This window comes from Silurus meridionalis, chromosome 22 (genome assembly GCF_014805685.1).
Source record: "Silurus meridionalis isolate SWU-2019-XX chromosome 22, ASM1480568v1, whole genome shotgun sequence".
NCBI classification, from domain to species: domain Eukaryota; kingdom Metazoa; phylum Chordata; class Actinopteri; order Siluriformes; family Siluridae; genus Silurus; species Silurus meridionalis.
In genome coordinates this window covers 3,675,096-3,699,822 of record NC_060905.1, presented here as the reverse complement: position 1 = coordinate 3,699,822, position 24,727 = coordinate 3,675,096, and the positions used below count along the sequence as shown (strand labels likewise).

The window sequence follows — 24,727 nt, the reverse complement described above, 5'->3', positions numbered from 1 at the left end:
CCTCTACACTTCTGGGAAGATGTTCCACTAGATTTTTTGGAAAATTTTGTGAGATTCATTTAGCCACAAGGGCTAAGGAGGAGGCCTGGGGTGCAGTCAGCTTTCATGTTCATCCCAAAGGTGTTCAATAGGGTTGGGTTCAGAGCTCTATAGCAGAATATCTTCCACTCCAAACATATGCGCATGGAGATGGCATTGTGCACAGAGGCATTTACATGCTGGAACAGGTTTGGGTATAGCAGTTCAAGTGAAGGAAAAATGTAATGCAAGCGCATCCAAAGACGTCCAATACGCCTCCAACTTAAAAAAAAAAAAGAAAAGTTAGATGGTCCAATAGAGTTTAGGTATGTTTTGAGACAAATGTTTGTTTATGGAGCTGGGTACAGGGCACAGAATGTCCTGGCGCTATACTGTCTCCACGTTTTTCATTGGTATTAACCCATTTACTCTTACTTAATCATCCTTAATGTCTGAAATGGTATTGGAACTGCCATTAAGAATAAATCAGGGTTTTTTTAAAAACTAATTATAACTAATTTATTTAAATAATAACTAAAAAGAAAATTATACTGCTACTATGACTACTACTAATAATAACAATTACAAAATATTAATAACAATAATAACAATATAAATAAGACTTTTGAACATCTCATAAATCCATGTATGAAGCCTGTATGAAGGCAGAATGATGTGTGTTTGAAGCCTGTATGAAGCCTGTATGAATTCTATATGATGCCTGTATGAAGTCTGCATGAAGCCTGTACGAAGCCAGAATGACGTGTATGAAGTCTGTGTGAAATCTGTATTAAGCCTGTGTAATATCTTTATGAAGTCTGTATGAAACCTGTGTGAAGTTTTTTTTATTTTGTATGAAACCTGTATAAAATCTTTATTATGCCTGTATAGTGTCTTTATTAAGTGTGTATTGAGCCTGCATTAAGTCTTTATGAAGTCTATATGATCAGCAACACTTTGATTTAGCTTTATGTTCATTCATAACCCGCACTGTTCACTATCTCACAGCCTCATTAGGGCACCTTTTCATTAGAGTATTGGGGATTGAACATTGAGGCGTCACAGCGGAAATGTACGTCACGTGATTCACCCCCCCCCCCTCCCCCCCTCACAGCTGGTTTGGTTGAGCATAATAAATAGCGAAGCGTCTCGTCATCAAGTGTCCAGTTCAACGCCAAAAACATGGGCAAAGGTGGAGGAACTTTCGAAAGGCTGTTGGGTGGGTTTTCTTGAAATGTTTCTTTATTTGGCTATTAATTTCTTTCTTTCTTTCATCAACCCGATCAATTGTATTAAACGTCTTGATCTATTAGCTAGCTATACCGGGGTTGTGGCTACCGCTTGCTTCGTCACCCGTTTTGTTTTCAACAAGTCCCACCTTCTCGTTTCCGATTGGTCATTGTTATAGACTGACGTGTAGTTTTGGAGCATGCAGCCAATCTTGGTGTGCGAAGTCAATGTTCCCTAGCCAATTAGAACGCAGAAATGAAAACGGGTGGGAAACGAAATTAAATGTGTATATTTGTAACCCATTTTTCTCCCTGTATATAAACGTGAGCGCAAATATTCGCGATGAAATTCTCGATTTAATGTTATAAACGCCACTTACGTGCAGTTAATCCCCGCCAAACGTGTTTGTTCGGAGCTAAAGAAAGCTGAGTTAGCCGTGTTAGCATGCTAGTTAGGGTAACTAGCCTTGCCTGATTGTTTTTTTTTTTTTTTATAATATATGAAAAGGTCTAGCAGTGTTTAAATGTTGGTTTGGTGAAAAAGGAAAAAAATATATATTTATTATGTGTGTATATACACTTTTCTACTTTCATGTCGCTTTTCCGATGAAAAAGTTGCATCATTAGTAAACATTTCATTGCTAATCAGAACCCAGGCGACGATGTGTGGCCTTGTTTGTGTCTCTTTTCTCATTCTGTGCCGTGAAACCGGAATTAAATCAAGAAGAAATGAAATCCATCTAACCAGCATCCAGGAATTTTCTCAGGAAAAACGGAGAGATGATTAGAATAGTTTTTTTTTTTTTTTCCTCCCCTGAATGATGACCAGCTGTCAGGAGGCCTGTCACATGATGATTCATCTTATAGAAACAGATAATAGTTGTGATTTCTGCCATTATTTTAAAGACATAAACATTAAATTCTAATGATTCATCCAAAAAAGGAAAGAACAATGAGGTTTTGGAGGACATGGAGAGATCCAGCCTGATGTGGAAAGTGTTAGTGTGTATAAACCTACTGATCAAACAGTACAGATTTTTGGTATAGGATTAACAGGATTCCTCCCAAGACACTACAGAGCCTCTGGATAAACTGAGAGAGGTTGGTAGGTAGGTACCTGGGAGGGGGAGAGAGAGAAATAGAGAGGGGGGGAAATTGGTAGGTACCTGGGAGGAAGAGAGAGAGAAAGTGAGAGAGGTTGGTACTGGGGAGGGAGAGAGAAATAGTGAGGGGAGAGAGAAATTGGTAGGTACCTGGAAAGAAGAAAGAGAGAAAGTGAGAGAGATTGGTACTGGGCGGGGAAGCGAGAGAGGTTGGTAGGTAGGTACCTGGGAGGAAGAGAGAGAGAAAGTGAGAGAGGTTGGTACTGGGGAGGGAGGGAGAGAGAGAGAGAGAGAGAGAAAAAAATAGAGAGGTTGGTAGGTAGGTAGGTACCTGGGGAGAGTGAAAGCGAGAGAGGTTGGTAGGTAGGTACCTGGGAGGAGAGAGAAATAAAGAGGGGGTTGGTAGGTACCTGGGAGGAGGGAGAGAGAGAGAGAAAAAGTGAGAGAGGTTGGTACCTGGGGGTAGAGGTTGGTAGGTGCGAGGGAGGGAGGGAGGGAGGGAGGGAGGAGAGAAAGTGAGAGAGGTTGGTACCTGGGGGTAGAGGTTGGTAGGTACCTGGGAGGAGGGAGGAGAAAGTGAGAGAGGTTGGTACCTGGGGGTAGAGGTTGGTAGGCACGAGGGAGGGAGGAGGAGAGAAAGTGAGAGAGGTTGGTACCTGGGGGTAGAGGTTGGTAGGTACCTGGGAGGGAGGGAGGGAGGGAGGGAGAGAAAGTGAGAGAGGTTGGTACCTGGGGGGTAGAGGTTGGTAGGTACCTGGGAGGGAGGGAGAGAGAGAGAGAGAGAGAGAGAGAGAGAAAGTGAGAGAGGTTGGTACCTGAAAAAGAGAGAGCGGTACCAACCACACAGTGTTCTGTTCTTTCTGTATCGCATCAGTTTTTTTTAATAGATGCCGTGCATTATTTTAATCTGATGATTTGCTCGTTATTGCGCCTTAAGGTTAAATGAGGGACCCAGTTTCTATAAGTAGAACACACACGTCCAACAATCAGATTTAGATGCTGGTGGTTACCTATTACCTGGTTTTGTTTGGTTCTATCTTTTTGCCTCTTTGTCCACCTGACAACAAGATAAGATTGGTATGAGCTATTTGATCGTCCTATTCCACATTAAGTACCCATTTCCTGTTAGAATAAGCTCCACTCTTTTGGGAAGATGTTCCACTAGATTGTCAGGTACTGATGTAGGTGAGGTGAGGAGGTCTGGCGTGCAGCGTTCCAATTCATCCAAAAAGTGTTGTGTAGGGTTGAAGTCAGAGCTCTATAGCAGGAGATCTTCCACTCCAACCCAAGTAAAGCAGATCTTTAAGAAGCAGGAGCTTTGTGCACAGGGGCATTGTCATGCAGGAACAGGTTTGGGTCTTCTTGTTCAAGTGAAAGGAAAACTTCATGCCAACATGTCCAGAGGCATCTTATATAATTGTGTGTCTCAGCTTTATGGGAACAGTTTGGGGAACTGAAGAAGAACCGCATATAGCTGGAAAACACAGGTGTTCCAATACTTTTATCCAAATAGTGTGGGTTTTTAATTCTCACCTTGGAACTTCATCTCGCCTCCTTTTATTTCCTGTAGTTGTATTTTGTAATAAACTAATTTGGTTTATCCCTCAGTTATAAAGTCATGACAAGTGGATTTAATTTGGAATTGTTTATTTTACTCCTCTTTGTGGTGAAAGTAGGGAGCAGGTTAAGAAGAGCCTGGAGAGGTGGAGATATGCGCTGGAGAGAAGGAGAATGAAAGTCAGTAGGAGTAAAACAGAGTACATGTGTGTGAATGAGAAGGAGGGCAGTGGAGGGGTGTGGTTGCAGGGAGAGGTGGAGAAGGTGGAGGAGTTCAGGTACCTGGGGTCAACAGTGCAAAGTGATGGAGAGTGTGTTAGAGAAGTGAAGAAACGAGTGCAGGCAGGGTGGAGTGGGTGGAGAAGAGTGATAGCAGGAGTGAATTGTGATAGAAGAGTATCTGTAACAGTTTATAGGACTGTGGTGAGACCTGAGATGTTGTATGGTTTAGAGATCGTGGCATTGACTAAAAGACTGGAGGTAGAGAGCTGAAGATGAAAGAATATTATCCATCCTGTTTTACAGACAAGGCCACCAGTCAGCTGCTTCTGGAGACAGACTGGGAGTCCATCCTGCAGATCTGTGACCTTATTCGGCAAGGAGACACACAGTAAGTCCTCTTTGCGCCGGCATCCCTGTGACCCAGCTGTAGTTAATATTCCTATAAGAACACTTTATTTATTTATTTATTTATTTATTTATTTATTTCATCACTCTCAGGGCCAAATATGCAATTGCCGCCGTTAAGAAGAAGCTGAATGACAAAAATCCACACGTAGCTCTCTACGGCCTCGAGGTAAGACCCGGCTCAGAATCTCACATCTCGATGAGGAAATGCTTTTTTTGGTTCTGACATGGGTGTCTTCCAACCAGGTTTTGGAGTCGGTGGTGAAGAACTGTGGCCAGACGATTCATGATGAAGTGGCGAGCAAGCAAACCATGGAGGAGCTCAAGGACCTGTTCAAGGTAGAGTTTCATTCCACTTCATCTGAGCTAGATGATGCTTAAAGTTCTGAAATATTTATTTGCGTCCGGTCTGTAGCCAACTACAATTGTCTTTATGCTGATGAACCCTCCAAGAAATGACCTGGCAACAGCACTCTATTCACTAGCGACGATAAAAGAGCTGCTGAAATCGTCTCAGTGTTTAAAGACACTACGCTTTCTCTGTGTTCTCTTTATGTGTTCTCTAAAAGAATGATCAGTTCCTAAATACACTTTCTAGATATATCCAGGATCTTGAGACATGAGCTAGTCTACGTTCACGTGATTGCACTTGCTGTATTTTGGTTCATGTAGAATCAAACGGTCCAAACCATTGTGGTAGCACAAAATCTTTCCTTCACTTGAACTAGGAGTCTGTTCCAGCATGACCATGACCATGCCCCTGTGCACAAAGCTCCAGCTCCATGAAGATCTGCTTTACAATGCTTTTGAATGAAAGATCTCCTGCTTTAGAGCTCAGGAGTCAATGTTCCAATTCATCGCAAAAGTGTTCAGTAAGGTTGAAGTCAGAGCTCAAAAGCAGGCCACGCAAGATCTTCCACTCCATCCCATGTAAATCTTATCTTCATGGTGCTGGTATTTGTGCACAGGACCATTGTCATGCTGGAAAAGGTTTTGGTCTCCTAATTCAAGTGAATGAAACATTAAATGCTAACACATCCAAAAACATCATATACAGTTGTGTGCCTTCAACTTTGAGGGATACAGTTTAAAGAAGAACCACATATAAATGAAAAAGACAGATTTTTTGTGTGTTTTTGAGTAAATACAATATTTTCTGTTTTTGTAACTTGAGTAAAAATGTGTCCTGAGGTCTCTGAGTGCTGGTGTGAAGTCTGGAAGAAAACTATGATCTATGAATCCATATTGAAATGATATGGTTTACACAATAGTGTTGTTCCGCCCTGTGATCATGGAGGCTGTCACTTCTTCAGTGTTGTGAATCCTGCCTTCCTGATGAGTCATGCTGCACTTTTAACTTCCTGCTTACGTCATCGTGTCACGTGTCCTCTCGGGTTTTTTTTTTTTTTTTTTAAACTCTAGGGAGTTCCAGCAAGTGCCAGAACGAGAAACGCTTTTGTGGATTGTCTAAAAAATCAATGTGCCGATGAAACATTGTGTAAAAGGTAATATCTAAAACGGCTTGTTGATCAGAGTGGATGGATTTTACATGATGTGAGAGTTGAGTGATGTTCTTCTTCTTTAGCTGTTGTTGTTCACAACGATCACAGAGCTCTGAAAATGTTTTTTTTTGTTTTGCTAATAGTAAGAAATAAGGGTGGACTTGTTTATAGTGACATTGTATTCAGGTTTAGCTAAAGGTTGTGGATCAGTGAAGTATTTTCAAGCTCGTATGACAAGTCCAGTTGTCTCGACATACTACTCGCATTGTGCTTTTTAACACAGGGACTGTTTAGTCCATTTCAATCAAACCCCAGTGTGTTGCGGTCCTTGTTCTAAGCTGTGTTCTGCCTCTGAACAGATCCTAGTGCTGTTTGAATTCAATGGAAGTGTGTGAGAGTGTGTGTACAGAAGGTAAACACCGTGTTGTGGTTCGCTGTATCGTTCTCGACATGTGGGATTGCATATTAAGTCAGAGATTGAAATGTTGTGGTTAGTAACTTTAAATACACAATATAAACAAAACACCTGATTTTTCCACCCACATCTTCAAACTGTTTCCATAATTCTTTGGAGGCACCCGATTGTACAGGATGTGTTTGGATGCTGTAGAAAGAAATTCACTTAAACTAGGAGACCTGAACCTGTTCCAGCATGACAACGCACCTGTGCACAAAGCTCCATGAAGACCTGCATTACAATGATTTGAGTGGAAGATCTTAAGTGGACTGCAATAATGTATAGGTCATGGATACTGGATAAAAAAAAAAACACAACACTCCATGTAAAATATTACTAAACTTTATTACAAAATATTTAAATCATTTACAAATAAATAAAAACATCCAAAAAGAAATATATAAAAAAGACGCTTCAACAAACAGCGTGGCGTTAGCGATTCACCTCTAGAGGCCGCTCTCGTAAAGACTCAACCCAGAAAAACTATCGCACGGATATTTAAAGATCGTTCCAGCAACCCATTAATTGAAGAGAAAAAAAACAAAACGATAAATCAGTCAACGTCTACTATAAAGTTTTGAACTCAACCCCCTTTGAAGACTTTTGGGATGAATTTTTCATGATCACTGCACCCTAGGCCTCCTCACCTAACATAAACTTTACACCCTTTTGTCTGACTGAGCAAAAATCTCCACAAACACACTCCATAATCTCTTTGGAATTTCTTTCAGAAGAGTGGAGGTTATTATACCTTCAAATGGGATATTCAAAACCACCTTCTGATTGTATGCTCAGGGGTCCAGGTGTTTGTTCATATAGTGCATTTTTGCTACTAGAATGTAGATACGCCTCTTTGTATGTCCTCAAGCGCTGAATTGCATGGAAAAACAAGTTTTTGACTGAGGTGCTGACAGTTTTTTACATGCACTCATTATTTTCATGCTGATGTTTCTGGTTCTCCCTCAGAAACAAACCGAGCCAAACGTCAGGAACAAGATCCTGTACCTTATCCAGGCCTGGGCTCACGCCTTCCGCAACGAACCCAAGTACAAAGTGGTCCAAGACACCTACCAGATCATGAAGGTTGAAGGTACAGAGCACAGTTTAGTCATAAAAAGAAAAATGAGAAACAAAGGCAGTACATCTAAATGAATTATTTTGTTCACCAGGTCACGTGTTCCCGGAGTTTAAAGAGAGCGACGCCATGTTTGCTGCTGAAAGGGTGAGCAGTCCTGCTAGAGAGACTGTCAGGGTTTTGAATCGTGTATTACGTAGACAATGATAAAGGTGTTTTTACAGGCCCCCGATTGGGTGGATGCCGAGGAGTGCCACAGGTGCAGAGTTCAGTTCGGAGTGATGACCCGCAAGGTAAACCGTGATAGCCTGTTCCTCTTTACCTGCCGCGATTTAGCGAGCCGGGTGTCCCAATACTTTTGATTATGTAGTGAGGGTGATATCAGAGCACCATTGGTGTTTTTTATTCTCTCCCTCAGCACCACTGCCGAGCATGTGGACAGATCTTCTGTGGCAAGTGCTCCTCCAAATACTCCACGATCCCAAAGTTTGGCATTGAGAAAGAGGTTCGAGTGTGTGAGCCCTGCTTTGAGCACCTTAACAAGTAAGTCCAAGTCGAAAATGAGACATCACACACACAAAAACAGAAGCTTGTTACTACTCTTTACCCAGTACTGATTTCCTCATGCTGCTGTAAGGAAAATCCCCAAACACTACCTATAAAAAAAAAAAAAAAACTGCATTCCTACATGCCGCATTTCACGTCTTCCAATCTGTCTCTTTAGAAGTCTTGCGTTCTGATGTGGGTGTCTTTTTTTTTTTTTTTTTGCATGTCTTCTGAGATTCACTCTGTGTGTGTCTTCTGATCCCCTCTCCTCACCAGCCACCCCTCCCTGTCTCCCCCTTCTAGGAAAGCAGAAGGGAAGAGCAGCAGCAGTAGCAGCAGCAGCAGCACCGGCGGCGGCGGCCAGTCCGAGCTTCCTCCCGAGTACCTGACCAGCCCTCTGGCCCAGCAGTCTCAGGTAGTGGAGCGCCTCCTAATGGTGTCTGTTTAGCATTGTTCTTGCACTACCGTTTCCTGGAGCATGACCATTAGAAACCTGGTCTCTGTACACTTTTAAAATGAATCGCAGGTAGTTCCCTGGTTACAATGGTATGATTTTTACGTAAAGCATTTTAAGTTCCGCACGGCCGGCAAACAGCGCATATGCGGGAGTAAACGTTGGAACGCTGCCAGGATGAATGGCGGTCGACATACCTGTATTTACTTCCTGTATTTTACTAAGCAATGCCCCTGTTTAATTTATTGTTAATTGTGGCATTTATTTCGCCCTTCTGTCCTAGCAGATGCCCCCTAAGAGAGATGAAGCAGCACTGCAAGAGGAAGAGGAGCTGCAGCTGGCCATTGCTCTGTCTCAGAGTGAAGCTGAGGAGAAGGAGAGAATGGTGAGATGGTCGCTCTCTATTTCTCCTGTGATATGTTTATAAAAATTCAGAGGGGGGGGGAAGCATGAAATCTTTATTTATTTATATATATATATATATATATATATATATATATATATATATATATATATATATATATATATATATATATATTATATTTATATTTATATTTATTTATATATATATATATATATATATATATATATATATATATATATATATATATATATATATATATATTTATATATATATATATATATATATATATATATATATATATATAAATAAAGATTTCATGCTCCCCTCTGAATTTTATATATATATATATATATATATATATATATATATATATATATATATATATATATATATATATATATATATATCTCAATCTTTCATTTTTTCTATAATATGTTCATGTAGAGGCACAAGGGCTCGTACCCCGTGTACCCCAAAGCCGACCCAACCCCAGTGACCTCCTCCGCTCCACCCGTCAGCACTCTTTACTCTTCTCCTGTGGTAAGGTCACGATTTTCTATGCTATTTTATATCATTTTGATACTTCAATAAATGACAGGTGTGTGTTGCAGTGCGTCACATTATTGACTCTCTCTTTAGAATTCCTCCGCTCCTTCAGCTGAAGATGTTGATCCTGAGGTACGTATCTCTTCAACCAAGTTCTTTACTAGACAGCGTTTACACTTAATTATTTGATGATAAATAATTATAATAATCTAATAATAATGACGTCTATCTCTCTTAGCTGGCCCGCTATCTGAACAGGACTTACTGGGAGAAAAAGCAGGAGGAAGTGCGCAAGAGTCCCACCCCGTCTGCTCCTGCACCGGTGCCATTGGCTGAACCGATTCCAGTCAGCCAGCCAGCAGAAAGCCATGCCCCTGTTCAGCCCATCAACATAGTAGAGGTACTTTTTAAATATTAAGTGTGTGCGGCTTTTAAAATATAAACGAATCGGATTTGGTTGCGCGAGTGCAGCTGATTTGCGATGCACCTCCTCAGCAGCAGTACCAGAACGGAGAGTCCGAGGAGAACCACGAGCAGTTCCTCAAAGCGCTGCAGAATGCAGTCACCACCTTCCTGAACCGCATGAAGAGCAACCACTTGCGCGGGCGCAGTATCACAAACGACAGCGCCGTGCTCTCGCTCTTCCAGTCCATCAACAACATGCACCCGCAGCTGCTGGAGCTCCTTAACCAACTCGACGAGAAGAGACGTGAGGCAGCGCTGTTGCACCTCATACAAAATTTAGGATTATAATGATCGCGTGTTATTAATGCAGCGCTCATTAATATTTGTTTGTTTCGTCTGTAGTGTACTATGAAGGGCTGCAGGATAAGCTGGCGCAGGTTCGGGATGCACGGGCCGCTCTGAACGCTCTGAGGGACGAGCACCGCGAGAAACTGCGCCGTGCCGCAGAGGAGGCAGAGAGGCAGAGGCAGATCCAGCTCGCTCAGAAACTCGAGATAATGAGGCAGAAGAAACAGGTGAGACCCACATGATCGAGATTCATTATCAATAGATGATTGCTTGGTACATACAATGATGAGAGTTGAGGAGGAGAAAAGTTGAGGTAGAGCTGATTGTTGATCGGTGACGTTTCTTGGTTGTCGCAGGAGTATCTGGAGATGCAGAGACAGCTGGCCATTCAGCGTCTGCAGGAGCAGGAGAAGGAGCGGCAGCTGCGCCTGGAACAGCAGAAACACACCATCCAGATGCGTGCGCAAATGCCTGCCTTTTCCCTGCCTTATGCCCAGGTGAGCTCCATCCTCTGAATTCACCTAGTCTACTTGCTTGGTTGGTGGAGAGACATCTCTGTGCCAGAGAGAAAAAACACTCCCAGCAGGGGAGATGTATTGCAACACCTTCATTCTTCTCAGTATCAATTACACATTCTGATTTTAATCTGTGTATTGTTGCAGTCTGTAACGCATTTTCAATCTTTTGCATGTGCTCTAGATGCAGTCGCTGCCGCCTAACGTGGCAGGAGGGGTGGTGTATCCACCCACCGGACCCCCCAGTTACCCCGGCACATTCAGCCCTGCTGGATCAGTGGAAGGCTCTCCCATGCACGGGGTCTACATGAACCAACCCGGGCAAGCAGGAGGAGGACCATACCAAGCCATGCCGGCATCAGCTACAGGTGAGCTCCATGTGGTTAAATCTGAGCTTATTGAAAGCATCATGTTAGATCTTGTGTTCTATTCATCACACAAACAAATTTATTTCATAGATCCCAACATGGTAAACGCCTACATGTATCAAACCGCGGGAACGGGTGGGCAACCTGCCCCCCCTGGTCAGGCTCCGCCTCCTAACACCAGCCCTCCGTACACTAACTATCAGCCCACTCCGACACAGGGCTACCAGGTAAGAGCTGAAAGCAACACCAAAGTCTACCAACATTTTGACACGGGCTTAAATCACACTACCGTGCCAAGGAAACCAATGTGCATTGCGTTATCATTCCATCTCTGTTTTTAAGTGCACCAGTTTAAACCATCACATCTTTTTCTCCTCTGTAGAATGTGGCATCTCAAGCCCAGAGTTTGCCCCCGATGTCCCAGGCTGCCCCAACCAACGGCATGACCTACATGGGTTACCAGCCTTACAGCATGCAGGTCAGGATTCTCACACAGAGAGAATGTAAAGTGCTATCTCTAACAAGTGATGAATTTATACATGAATATTATCGCTCTCTCATTCTCGTAGAACATGATATCAGCACTTCCTGGACAGGACCCCAACATGCCTCCGCAGCAGCAGTACATGCCTGGCCAACAACCCATGTACCAGCAGGTGAGGTCTTAATATAGTGTTCTAGCTGTCCAGTCGGCTCAATTATCACCTAGACATCTGTTTTGATAAATTTGGGAGAAATAAGGTCTATTAAACTTGATATTGATATGGTGGATAGAATCCTATGAGTTCAGCCTTTAGAAAGAAGTTCTAGCGATTACAACTAGCAATGCACCAAAACCCTTATTATAGCTCTATATAGATTTTATCATATTACCATTTCATCATATTCAAACTCATTGCAATTAGTTTTAATTGGTTATAAAGGGAATTTCATTAGCAGTTCGGACGTCACAATCGTGTCCCATCTGCTCATGCAATTACAACATGGGTGCGCTGTTCGATGAAACGACTCAACACTATGATGGTGCGTGTTGAGGAGCGGCGAGGGCTCCTCACGACAGCAGCTGGAACAGCCTCAATATTTCTGGTGTGCAGGCCATTCAACAGCACCTGGGGACTTTTATTATTATTATTATTATTATTTTAAGTCTGAACCTTTTTCTTCTAAATGATGCCCCTGTGAGCCGAAGGAACACAATCATGATGACTGGTCCACTGGTATAACTAATGGCAAGGGGTTCTAAACGAGGTCGCACTGGTTCCAAACAATTGCCGATGCCCCAGGGTCGCAACCTCTTGGTTCCAAAGTTTCCCATTTCCCTTCGCCACCGTGTGTGTGTGTGTGTGTGTGTGTGTGTGTGTGTGTGTGTGTGTGTGTGTGTGTGTGTGTGTGTGTATATATATATATATATATATATATATATATATATATATATATATATATATATATATATATATATATATATATATATATAACCTTAATAACTTCCTACCAATCGGAAGTGAGAATTTTTACACTGGTTCAGTTCAGACTGAAATGCATATAATTTAGTTAATGGCGTAGATTATTTTTGCCAACTAAATTAACATTATATTTTATCCTACTTTTGTTGGCTACGTGTATGCAGATGGCGCCCCCTGGAGGTCATCAGCAGCAGGCACAGCAGCACCCCGCAGGCAGCGCAGAGGCTCAACTTATCTCCTTCGACTAAAATTTCCCATTCTTGTCTATTCCACTACACTACATTCTCAAGCCCTCTGATTTCCAACCGCTACACACACACACACACGCACACACAGACCCACTCACAATATTTCTGTGATCATCTGTTAAGGAGAAAGTCCTGGTTATCATAAATATGACTCATCACAGCTGATATGATCTTTCTCTCTCTTAATGCTTTACATAACGAGAAGTCTACAACTGGTTGTGAAATCCTCCAACTCTCGAAACATGTATAACGTTTCCATATGAAACACCTCTTAGCTAGTCATTCGTATCCTTGAATATTAACAGGATGTATTAAAAATTAAAAATGAAGAAAAAGAAAAAAAGACGTGACCATCTACATATTTTTCTAAAGTCGATCTGCATGCGTTTAGTTCTTCTTTACGGAGTCTCCAACCCGATCGCTTCTCGTGTCTCTCACGGCCACTGATCCCAACATTCCAGAGCAGCGATCATCCCGGGAATCCAGAGTCCGTAATATCATTATCACGGAATCCTAGTTCTTCTTTCGTATATTCGGTTCAATTTAAGGGGACTGGTGCTGTATGGTGTTTTGGTTTATTATTTTTTTCTGCTTTTAGTGTCGATTTGTAAGAAAATGGGAGGAAAAAAAGGACAATTTCACAATACAGAGAAAAAAACGAATGCAGCTGAGATGAAAAGGAAGCTGTTGTAGAGAGCGATGAGACAGGATTATATAGCGATTCAGAGGAAGTCTGCTTTAAAATAAATAAATAAACGCATGTTTGTAATGTCAATCGAGCAGTTCTGTAACCCTTTAATGCCATCTGTGGACAGCTTCGCTCCATCATACTGATCCGTATGACTCCGGAAAAAAGTTTTGAAATTATATTTAATAAATATCTCATTCTTTTACTGTGCAATTTTTTGCCAAGTGTGATTTATTGTGGGGGAGGGAAATAAGATGGCAATATTGAAGAGGGAAAAGAGGAGATGTGAGGAGTTGGTTTTGTGGAAATTTCAAGAAATCAATTAAAAAAATGTTAATTATTAACATTAAATAATATTTTTTAATATTTAATACAATAAAGAAAATAATGACAATTGTCAAATATCTATATTATGTATTTCTTTTACATTTTGCTCTACTATTTTTCTTAGATTTTTGCAGCAATCTCAGTTCGTGTTATTAATCTTCTTATACATATGTCTATATAGGCTGTAGTTTTTATCTTTTAGACATGTTCTCTTCACTTGAACAAGGAGAGCCAAATCAGTTCCAGCATGACATGGCTCTGTACACAAAGCCACCTCCATGAAGATCTGCTTGACACAGGTTGGAGTGGAAGATCTCCTACAATAGAGCTTTGCTGTCAAACACCTTTGGGATGAATATGAACATTGCACCCCAGACCTCCTCACCTCACCTCCATCAATACCTGACTTTACTACCACCCTTGTGGCTGAATAAATCTCACACAAATCTCTAAAAAAAAAAAATCTAGTGGATCATCTTCCCAGAAGAGTGGAGGTTATAATAACAGCGAATGGTAACGTGGAATGGTGATTATGATGATGATGTAATCCCCATCTTCTGGCCAATCATATGAATATTCATGGAATGAAGGGAAAGTATTTGAAATGGTGTGTAAATCTGTGAAAGGAAGATAAAAGTAGAACATCTATTTTCCCCCTAACTGTTACACACCATTCTCTCTAGCCGTAACCTGTTCCCAAACGAGAGCTGTCCGAGCACGTCGATGTCTGGAAGACTTCATTCAGGATTATTGAGCAAGATTGTAAAGAACCAAGGTTGTGAGTAAATGCTCACGTTTCCTGCAGGTTCTGGTCTAATTCTTCATGCATGTGTCTCTCAGAAACCACAGGCTTCTTTTTTACAGGCTCTGTATATAGTTGTAGAGATGGAAATAGAAGACAGGGAGAAAGAAAGACTGATTACATGCAATTATACTGTAAGGAAATCATGATGCATGATCAGGTGATAAAGTTAGTGGTAACTCCTGAGCGAAATGAACTATGTGCTGCCCTGTACCAGAGCCCAGCTCCAGGACGAACAACTCTCGCTCAGCCTGATCATTCTGGACATCCTGCAGGACCGAGAATAATGTGTCCTGACTGCACATGGCTGCAGGAGACACCAGCATAGGCCTACAACAGGAAAGGATTCATTATATTACTACACAATGTACAAATCTGACATTCTCACTCAATGATCGTCACTGAAGTGTCTGGTGGATGGATGAGAAGATTACCTGCTTAAAAAGCTTCAGATGCTTCTCTTCGTTCTCGTCTGGTCAGCCAGCTGACTCTCTGACTACGGATAAACCGAACGTTAAAGAGTGTTGGTGAATATCAGCGGCTCTTTTGTGAAGACCATCAAGCATATCAAATTCCTTTCTTGACAGAGAACTTTACTTTGTCCCTCAACACCAGTTCCATCTATCTACGTAGTAGTAGTTGTTGTTGTTGTATCTAAAAATATAAATAAATAAAATGCTTTGACGTATTTTTTAAATAATATTTTCTGAGGTATAATACGAGCAAACTGCTTTTAGAGAAAAACATCAGTTACTTCAATTCACGCATTTCACAGTTTTAAAAACTACTCGTTCAACCTCTACATATTGTAGTCGCTTGTGCACATCATAAAAGCAAATTCGTTACATTAATTTAATTGATTGTGTACATTTGTTTGCTGTTTCCTACGTTGTTAATTGTTTGTCATGTTGATCAAAATATATCATGCTGGTTTCACCTGAATAGTCGTAATAGTCATACGGCATCAGATCAACCAATGATCATCTGGTTCTCTATAACAGGTCAAAGGTGAATCTCGTAAACCTTAAATTAGTGATGGAGTGAAACAGAATTACAGTTTCTGAAAATTAATGAACAACCAAACACTAATACAGTACAGTAAAAGTGTGAATCCTGTCCGGGCTCTCATCAATATAAATCAAATATACAATCAAATAAATACATTTGTGCTGCAAAAATTTATAGATGACATACAGAAGATATTCCACCTTGTGCATTTTCAATTATTGTAATCCAAATTTTAGTTTATATTAAGAGATCCTGAAACTGTGCATCATACTGACAACACGACTAAACAATTTGACGATCTTGTTTGTGACAAAAGGACTATACTGATGCCAATGAAATGTTATTACAAACACTTACTTTTAATAATATAAACTACAGGATTTTGCAAGAACTTGGAGTTGAACAAAGGAGTTTTGAGAAATTTCATTTATGGTCTAAGAAACGCTCCAAAGCAACTGAGTAAAAAAAAAAAATTGGAGGGAAAGTGTTGGGTGGGGATTCATATGTATCTGGCAACCACGCTATCAGGCAGTTGTCGACGTAGTGCATTGTGGGTAGGTCAGTGAACGAGCCTGGAGGACGCCATGTGCTTGTGAGTGTGACAGAGAGCCTGAGAAGTGTGTGCCGGGATTATTAGGAAAAGAAAACGACAGGAAAAGGACAATGTACTGCACACTGCACTGCATCCGGACCTCGCTGCGGATAGCCGCAAAAACGCACCGGTGAGGAGAAAAAAAGAAAAAAGTAACGAAATGGTGTTTAATGGGAACCGGTGCAGGGCTGTGTCCTAAATCACGCGCTTCTTGATATATAGGGATACTCCAGCGGCGTGTTTCCGCAGCACTCCTCGCGCCCTATGTAGTGTACTCGGATTGCAGGCGGCAGTGTTTTTGGAATACAGCCGGTTCTTTTTTGAGCAGTTGATAGAAGGAGATGGGATTTGGAGCTAAATGAATGCTCAGGTTGAGTTCACTGACGCGATGGGGATGCTTTGAAACGACAGAAGAACCAGTTTCAACTGTTTATTGGATATTTGTTAGGTTTTTATCTAGATGTGCTAGTCAAAAGGAGGCAGCTAGCATGCTAGGCTAGCACATAAATCTGCAGTATCAAGAGAGAAACGCGTGCACGCGCATTTATCTTTCATACATAAACACATTCTCTGAATGTTCCGAGATATTATATTTATAAAACATCCTGTAAGAGTTTTATTTTAATTTTAAATCAAGACTAGTCAGCAGGTTAGCTTCTTAGCCTGGTTAGCTTCTCTAGTATAAGGATGGATTCTTTGCAAGGTCAAACATCAGCTAGGATCAACACGAGCCTCATTTCTTTCTTTATATCATCACATTTATTTTTCAGAAGTCTTCAGATTTCATCCCAGTTCTCTAGAAGATCAAATCGTATACTGTTTTAATCTTCTACTTTTTATGCAGCGAATTTATACCCTATAATAAAGCGCTGCTGAATCATGGATTCTGATTGGTCAGAAGATGATTAATTGATTAATTGATTTTTCTAGATCAACATGTTTGATATTAGTGGAGGGACGTATAAGGTGAAAAGATAATCCACTGGTGATGGTTTTCTTGTATGAAGAACATTTATGGAAGGAGTCTCCAGTGCGAGTCAGAGGTGTAACTGTGTAACTCTTGGATTCATGGCTGAAGGATGAAGACCGGTTTAATCGCTGCGATAACGCAAGTCAGAACGGGAACATTAAACTCGAATCAGATCAAAAATAGGAGTAACATTTTCATGCACACGTTTCGCTGTGGTGTCTCTGGTATCTTCTAGGTACCTCGTTTTCTTTCTTGACTCCAGAAACTTTAGTAGTTAAGAAATAAAGGTTGTGTAGGTTTATTTGTGTGTAATATATTTGATTCTCCATGTTTGATTGGATGTAGGCGTCACCTGTCTGCTCCGACCCTGTCTGCGCTGAGAGCGCTCCACTGTAGCCCCGCCCATCTCTCCGATGCCATAGCGATGCCGCCGTTGGACGGAGCACCCAAGCAGTATTCACCCAAAATCCAGCAGCTGGTCAATGACATCGCCAGTCTCACCCTGTTAGAGGTCTCCGATCTCAACGAGCTGCTCAAGGTAGGAGCCGAGACCGAAGTGAGTACTGACTCACCGTGTTGTATTTAGACTAATCCTTATTGTTCTTATTATTTCCCCCTAGAAAACGCTGAATATTCAGGATGTGGGAATGATGCCGATGGGCACGATGGCTGCCACACAGACCGCCACAGCAGCTCCGGTAAAGATTTCTGGATATAAAGATAAAAATGTGTAATCATGTAGATTATCAGTCAATTAGTTAAAAAAAAAAAAAAAAAGAGAATTCGGTGTTTAAGATCGTTAAAGAGGGACACATCACATTTAGATCCCATTTGCTGTTATTATGACCTCCACTCTTCTGGGGAAGATGTTCTAGATTTGGGAGCGTTTGTGGAGACTTGTGTGAGAATTGTTCATCCACAAGACTGGTAGTAAAGTCAGGTACTGATGAAGGTGAGGTGAGAAGCCCTGGGGTGCAGCCAGCATGAAATATTTATCCCAGATCTTCCTTTCCAAACCATGTAAAGCATCTCTTCATGGAGCAGCCTTTGTAGTACAGGGCATCGTCATGCTGGAACAGGTTTGAATCTCTCTTTTTAGTCCAAAGACACGATGCAATTGTGTGCCTCTAAATACGAATCACATATGGCTGGGAAAGTTGTGTGTCCTAATACTTTTGTCCGTATAATTAATTAAAAGTTTACTAGTCTAGCAGGGATGTGTGGTATTAATTCTAAACTAAATAATAAACATCAGATATTAAACTATACATATGAACTTTTATACATATTATTAATATTTGGTTAGAATGTTGATCAAACTGATCACCTGCACCTTCCAGCTATTAAACTGTTCATACGTCGTAACACGTGCTGTTCATGTCCAGGCGGAGGAGGAAGACGCAGCCCCGGTGAAGAAGGAGAAAACCCATTTCACAGTGAAGCTGACCGAGCTGAAGGTGGAAGATAAAGTCAAACTGATCAAGGAAGTGAAGAACTGCATGCAGGGATTAAATCTCGTCCAGGTAAGAGCAAGACGGAGATTTATACCTGAAACATGTTCTACTCCACCTCATGTAAAGCATATCTTCATAGCCAGCTTTGTGCACAGGGGCTTCGTCATGCTGGAGCGGGTTTGTGTCTCCTAGTTAAAGTCAAAGGGAAAATTTCACGCCAACACATACAAAGACGTCCTAAACAGCTGTGCGCCGCTGTTTTTGTGGGGAAGAAACACATCTGGTTAAAAAATTCGGGTGTCCCAATACAGTTGTCTGTATGATGTTATGTATAAAATTTACACCACCATGAAAACCAGTCAACAAACATTCGTACTGCAGTAATTTACTTACTGTAATATCCAGACTATTAAACACACCCAAATATAAGCCGCACCCACTGCATTGTACAAAATTTTTTATTTTGAACATAAATAAGCCGCACCTGTCTATAAGCCGCAGTGTCTACACTGAAACTAATGAACTTTACACAGGCTTTAATGAAAGACAGTGTCTGTTACATGGCTTGTATCTAAACAGTAGCCTACCAAGAAAGTCATTGTTCACTGTCTTCCTCCTTCCTTTCACAACTATTTCTCTCGAGAGTTTATCTTTCGGCATCGTCGTGTGTTTAAAAATCACCATCGGTGAAGCTTTCCTCCCGATGCCGTGCAGCTCAGAACACAGGTGATGTGTGTTTTCATGCCCGGTTGTTTTCAGCGTGACGAATGATTCGCATTTCCTGTAGACAGTCTGAGTGAGCGGCAGGTCAAACGTCAGAGGAACATCATCCATATTTATGATGTGCTGCGGCCCGATTCAGTGGGAGCGCATCTGATTTAATATAAAGAGTTTCATTGGTTCACCTGAACCCGTTCGTCAATGTCATTGGTCTAATGTTATGGGGCTCAGTTTTTTGGCTTGAAGATTGTGACCCGGGAAAAACCCCGGAAAAATCCATAAATTAGCCAATTTATTGTTTAAGCCGCGGAGTTTAAAGGGTGGGGGAAATGTAGCGTCTTATAGTCCGGAAAATACGGTAAATCAATTTTGTTTGTGTGAAATAATATATAAAGTATTTATTCAGTTAGCATTAAATACTCCTTGATCAGAAATGAGTCAAAAAGGAGACAATGCACTTCAAGAGCAACTGTTTGTCCTGTTTTACTGTTTATTTTTTATAATATATATTTATTTCTTTATTTCTCATCTCCGAAGGCTAAGAAGATGGTGGAGTCGCTGCCACAGGAGATCCGGGCGAACGTTTCCAAAGAAGAGGCAGAGAAACTGAAGGCGGCTCTAGAAGCAGCAGGGGGCACCGTGGTTCTGGAGTAGATCTGCACAGAACTCCATAGCGTCCATCCTCATTACTGTCTCTCTGTTTATACACGTGTTTTTTTTTTTTTTTTTACAATGAAGCTGAAAGGAATTTTTGGGAAACAGATAAAGTGATGGCTCTGGGTGTGTGAACTCTCAGACTGAACTGTAGCAGGCTGCAGGCTTGCAATTCTCTCACCACCCGGCCATCACACCTGTCTGTCTGCACCTGTCTCTTAGCAGCGAGGACATGCGTCCTGGATTGTGTCGAGACGTGTACCATTTGTCCATGGTTAAATAAATGTCATATAATAACGTGGAAAATGTTGTCATGATGTGAACGTTGTTTTCTGACTTTTTTTGTGTGTAAATTTTCCCTCAAGAGTAACAGATTCTGGATGAGGTCTACACACTATGGCCAAAAATATTGGGACACTTTACTTTTCCAGCCTTATGTGATTCTTCCCCAAAATGTTATCTGTATTGGACGTCTTTGAATGCATGAAATTTTCCCTTCACCCCAACTAGGAGACCCAAACCTGTTTCAAGATGAGAATCCAGCTCCACAAAGATCTGCTTTCCATGGGTTGGAGTGGAAGATCTCCTGCTCTAGAGCTCTGGGATAAATGTTTCAGGCATTGACTGCACCCCAGGCCTCCTCACCCACACCAGTGACCTGACTTTACTAACAACCTCCACTCTTCTGGAAAAAGGTTTCACTAGATTTTGTGAGATTTATTCAGCCACAAGAGTGTTATAACAGTAAATAGGGACTAAATGTGGAATGGGATGTTCAGAAAGAAGCACGTACTAATTGTATGGTCAGGTGTCCAAAAACATTTGGCTAAAACGTGTATTTACCATTAAAACACTTAAGAATTTTTTGGAGTTGGATTTTTGTTTAAATTTGGTTTTGGGTGTTTTATATCAGCTCATATTCCTCATTAGCATCCGGACTTCTACCGTGTTTGGAAACAGAATCATTAGACTCTCATGGCTGCTCTTGAGGGATGCGAGTGACATCACAGGGTGGTGCGAGTTTGTCGTTTCTGCCACAGAAAAGTCTGTGACTTTTCAAACCTAAGCTGCTTGAGCTGCAAAATAGAGTCTGGTGTATTTCAACGCTCCTGTGAAATGTACATTTTCATCATTTGAAAGATTTTCACATCCATAATTTGGTACTAATGCTCTTTACCAGGGAAGCAATACCCGTGTTGTATGGAGCGGGTGGATTTACACATGAAAATATCAATCCTACTTTGGATTCAAAAATAAATAAATGTTTAGCTTCAATAAAAAAGTAGAAGATATTGCAAAAGCATTGGGACCTGACTTTTCCAGCCATATGTGGTTCTTTCCCAAACAGCTACCAGAAACCATTAGAGACACACCATTCGCGTTTCCGGTACGGAAAATTTAACTAAATTTAAATAAATAGTTGTGATGTAGAAATGAGCGTGTGAGAATTAAGTGTGTCTGTCACGTGTCTGCTACTGATTGTGTCGTTTTTCATTACATTTTTGTTTGAAGGTACCAGAAACCAGGCACACACATTTATACCATGTTCTGATGTGATCTACGGTTGAATCTAAGAATCCAAACAAATGCTTGTTACCATAGCAACACATATACGCTCTCCCCCAACCCCCGCCCCCAACCCCCGACGCACGATTAGACATCAATTCCGATTCCTGCAAAACAAATATGATGAATGTTTGTGAGTGTGTGTGTAAGTGTGTTGGAGGGTCCCTGAAATGTTCATCATTTTGTTCAACACGTGCAGCATCTTCTACACTTCAGCCAGTACACACACACATCAGTTTTTCTGAGAAGCTGAAAAGTGTCATTAACGGATTTCAACCATTCGGCGCCCGGCAACAAGTAAAGAGACCTTCCTTTCTCTTTTTTCCTCTCTTTTTTGTATTTAGTACACCATTAGTACTTTAAAGTAGCAGATCAGACATGCTTATATACGATTTTTGTACTATTTCTTGGTTTAGCGTGTCCAGAAGAGGAAAGCAGAAGCTGATGATGATCCAAAATCACCTGCTTCTGCTGCCACAAGCTCAGATGATAAACCGGTAAGATAGAAAAAAAGAAAAAAGAAATTATTGTTGACATCTGGAGCGAACACTTTTCAGTTTAGAACCGACACACACACACACACACACACACACACACACACACACACACACACCGGATTTACACCTCTACTTTTGCGTGGGCTACACCAGAACACACACATACACACACACACACACACGGTCTCACAGTATGTATATACTGTGTATATATATATATATATATATATATATATATATATATATATATATATATATATATACACACACACACACACACACACACATACACTTACCGGCCACTTTATTAGGTACACCTTACTAGTACAGGGTTGGACCCCCTTTTGCCTTCAGAACTGCCTTAATCCTTCGTGGCATAGATTCAACAAGGTACTGGAAACATTCCTCAGAGATTTTAGTCCATATTGACATGATAGCATCACGCAGTTGCTGCAGATTTGTCGGCTGAACATCCATGCGAACATCCAAGCGAATCTCCCGTCCCACCACATCCCAAATGTGCTCTATTGGATTGAGATCTGGTGACTGTGGAGGCCATTTGAGTACAGTGAACTCATTGTCATGTTCAAGACACCAGTCTGAGATGATTCACGCTTTATGACATGGCGCATTATCCTGCTGGAAGTAGCCATCAGAAGATGGGTACACTGTGGTCATAAAGGGATGGACATGGTCAGCAACAATACTCAGGTAGGCTGTGGCGTTGACACGATGCTCAATTGGTACTAATGGGCCCAAAGTGTGCCAAGAAAATATCCCCCACACCATTACACCACCACCAGCCTGAACCGTTAATACAAGGCAGGATGGATTCATGCTTTTATGTTGTTGACGCCAAATTCTGACCCTACCATCTGAATGTTGCAGCAGAAATCGAGACTCGAGACCAGGCAACGTTTTTCCAATCTTTTATTGTTCAATTTTGATGAGCCTGTGTGAACGGTAGCCTCAGTTTCCTGTTCTTAGCTGTCAGGAGTGGCACCCGGTGTGGTCTTCTGCTGCTGTAGCCCAATGTTCGACGTGTTGTGCGTTCAGAGATGCTCTTCTGCATACCTCGGTTGTAACAAGTGGTTATTTATAATGTTCAAGTCAACCATATACTGTGCAGTACACAATGAAACTATACAATATTCTCCCTTATAATGTCATAATGTTACGCCTGGTCAGTGTGTATATATATATATATATATATATATATATATATATATATATATATATATATATATATATATGTGTGTGTATATTTATATATCTGTATATACACACACACTGACTTTAACTACAGCCGTGTGAAAGGGGCTTCGGTTTACACTGCCAACAAACTAACTTTCTAGACTCATGTTTCTTGTTTCAGATTGCAAAGAAATTTAAACATGAAGCAGAACAGGAGGAAGAGCTGCAGAAGCTGAAGCCACATCCGGAAGAGCGCTACATCAAAAATGCTGCTGTTCTTCCTGAATTCCGTCCACGGCCCGCCGCCTTTGCTTCTTCTGCTCCGTTAAGGAAGTCCAATGCTGCATCGCTGAGGGAAACTCCCCTGAAGATTCACAATCTAAGCATTCCAGAGCACCAAAGACTCTATCACTCGGTGGTGGATATGATGCTTGTGAAGCTAAACGGAGAGCCACATGTCTATTCCATGCAGCTGGGCCTCAGGATCAAGCAGCGCCTGTGGAGGGCACTAAAATGTCCTTCCATTATTGAGAGCAGGCAGTTATATAAGAACGAGCAGACATATTATAGTGAGATATTCAGCATACCATCAAAGACAAGTTTTGCTCCCTGCTACATCGTGGACGTAAGTGAAGAGCCCATGCCTGAACAGCCGGAGAGGAAGAGTGAGAAGACTTGAAAAAGGAAACATTTAAAAACAGCTTATATGCTGGTGGACCTGGAGTCAAGTCTAGGAATGTTGGGTAATGTCGGGGACCCAATCTGGATTAGAATCTGGATTTGATTAAAAGATTAACCAGTGCAGGACACCATGCACACACACACACACACACACACACACACAGTAAGTGCACTGCCCTGTAATGGACCAGAAACATTTACAATTAAAAACAACAAATAAATCTGAATGAGTATCGGTTCACTTCCTGTTTTTTTTTATAATTAACACTTCCTGGATGCACAAACCTTTCCTCAAGTCTGAAGAATTGTGTGTTGCTACAGCATTTCACTGAAACTGCAATTGATAATATATCTCGTTTAATTTGCACATGACTGTTTCCTGTATTAAAAAAAAAAAAAGTAAAACATTCAAGGTTCATGTCGCTGTGTCACAAATTTGTGTGAATTAAGACTAATAAAATATTTTCTTGATGTCTTTGCATTTCTGTTTGATTTCCTTTTATTTAGAGTGGAAGATCTCCCAATGTTCTGACCTCAACCCTATTTAACACTTTATATCACACCACACTTCACATGAACATTTTAAGGACAATCACTAAATCACTTTAATGTGTACTTCCAATATCTGCAATACTAATTCATGTATATACATCTATTTTTTATCATTTATACCTTTTATTTATATTCCATATTTTTTTATTCCTAAATTCTATTTCTTCTTTATGTTAAAATGTTGGACAGTCGTACAA

At 41.1% G+C, this 24,727-nt stretch overlaps 4 protein-coding genes across 13 annotated transcripts; 3 read left to right on the top strand and 1 right to left on the bottom strand.

The window, feature by feature from the left end:
• Window positions 1-1,095: 1,095 nt before the first annotated feature.
• On the top strand, window positions 1,096-13,726 carry hgs (hepatocyte growth factor-regulated tyrosine kinase substrate). Of its 10 annotated transcripts, none has more exons than XM_046835122.1 (21): window positions 1,096-1,237; window positions 4,433-4,517; window positions 4,628-4,703; window positions 4,781-4,873; window positions 7,460-7,583; window positions 7,663-7,715; window positions 7,793-7,861; window positions 7,987-8,111; window positions 8,418-8,529; window positions 8,855-8,953; window positions 9,377-9,472; window positions 9,572-9,610; window positions 9,717-9,878; window positions 9,977-10,187; window positions 10,286-10,458; window positions 10,588-10,728; window positions 10,931-11,114; window positions 11,205-11,341; window positions 11,497-11,592; window positions 11,684-11,770; window positions 12,742-13,726. In XM_046835122.1, exons 1-21 carry the CDS (start codon window positions 1,201-1,203, stop codon window positions 12,823-12,825), a joined length of 2,283 nt encoding a protein of 760 aa, XP_046691078.1. In that variant the 5' UTR covers window positions 1,096-1,200; the 3' UTR covers window positions 12,826-13,726. The 10 variants fall into 10 exon arrangements, with proteins under 10 accessions (XP_046691078.1, XP_046691077.1, XP_046691076.1 ...); XM_046835121.1 differs by having other exon boundaries at window positions 9,974-10,187; XM_046835120.1 differs by having other exon boundaries at window positions 8,852-8,953; window positions 9,974-10,187.
• A 610-nt stretch (window positions 13,727-14,336) lies between these two features.
• zgc:103625 (methyltransferase-like 26 B) lies at window positions 14,337-15,284 on the bottom strand. The gene is given in 4 exon segments (XM_046835408.1): window positions 14,337-14,653; window positions 14,703-14,707; window positions 14,795-14,972; window positions 15,077-15,284. Coding segments are annotated over 3 exon segments (336 nt in total). The 5' UTR covers window positions 14,969-14,972; window positions 15,077-15,284; the 3' UTR covers window positions 14,337-14,496.
• An 899-nt stretch (window positions 15,285-16,183) lies between these two features.
• Window positions 16,184-20,346, top strand: mrpl12 (mitochondrial ribosomal protein L12). Its single transcript, XM_046834317.1, has 5 exons — window positions 16,184-16,372; window positions 17,558-17,750; window positions 17,833-17,910; window positions 18,598-18,735; window positions 19,924-20,346. The coding sequence occupies exons 1-5, from the start codon at window positions 16,314-16,316 to the stop codon at window positions 20,038-20,040; spliced, it is 585 nt and encodes a 194-aa protein (XP_046690273.1). The 5' UTR covers window positions 16,184-16,313; the 3' UTR covers window positions 20,041-20,346.
• A 1,340-nt stretch (window positions 20,347-21,686) lies between these two features.
• On the top strand, window positions 21,687-24,390 carry LOC124376266. The gene is made up of 3 exons (XM_046835268.1): window positions 21,687-21,903; window positions 22,023-22,103; window positions 23,479-24,390. Exons 1-3 carry the CDS (start codon window positions 21,727-21,729, stop codon window positions 23,974-23,976), a joined length of 756 nt encoding a protein of 251 aa, XP_046691224.1. The 5' UTR covers window positions 21,687-21,726; the 3' UTR covers window positions 23,977-24,390.
• The last annotated feature ends 337 nt before the right edge of the window (window positions 24,391-24,727 follow it).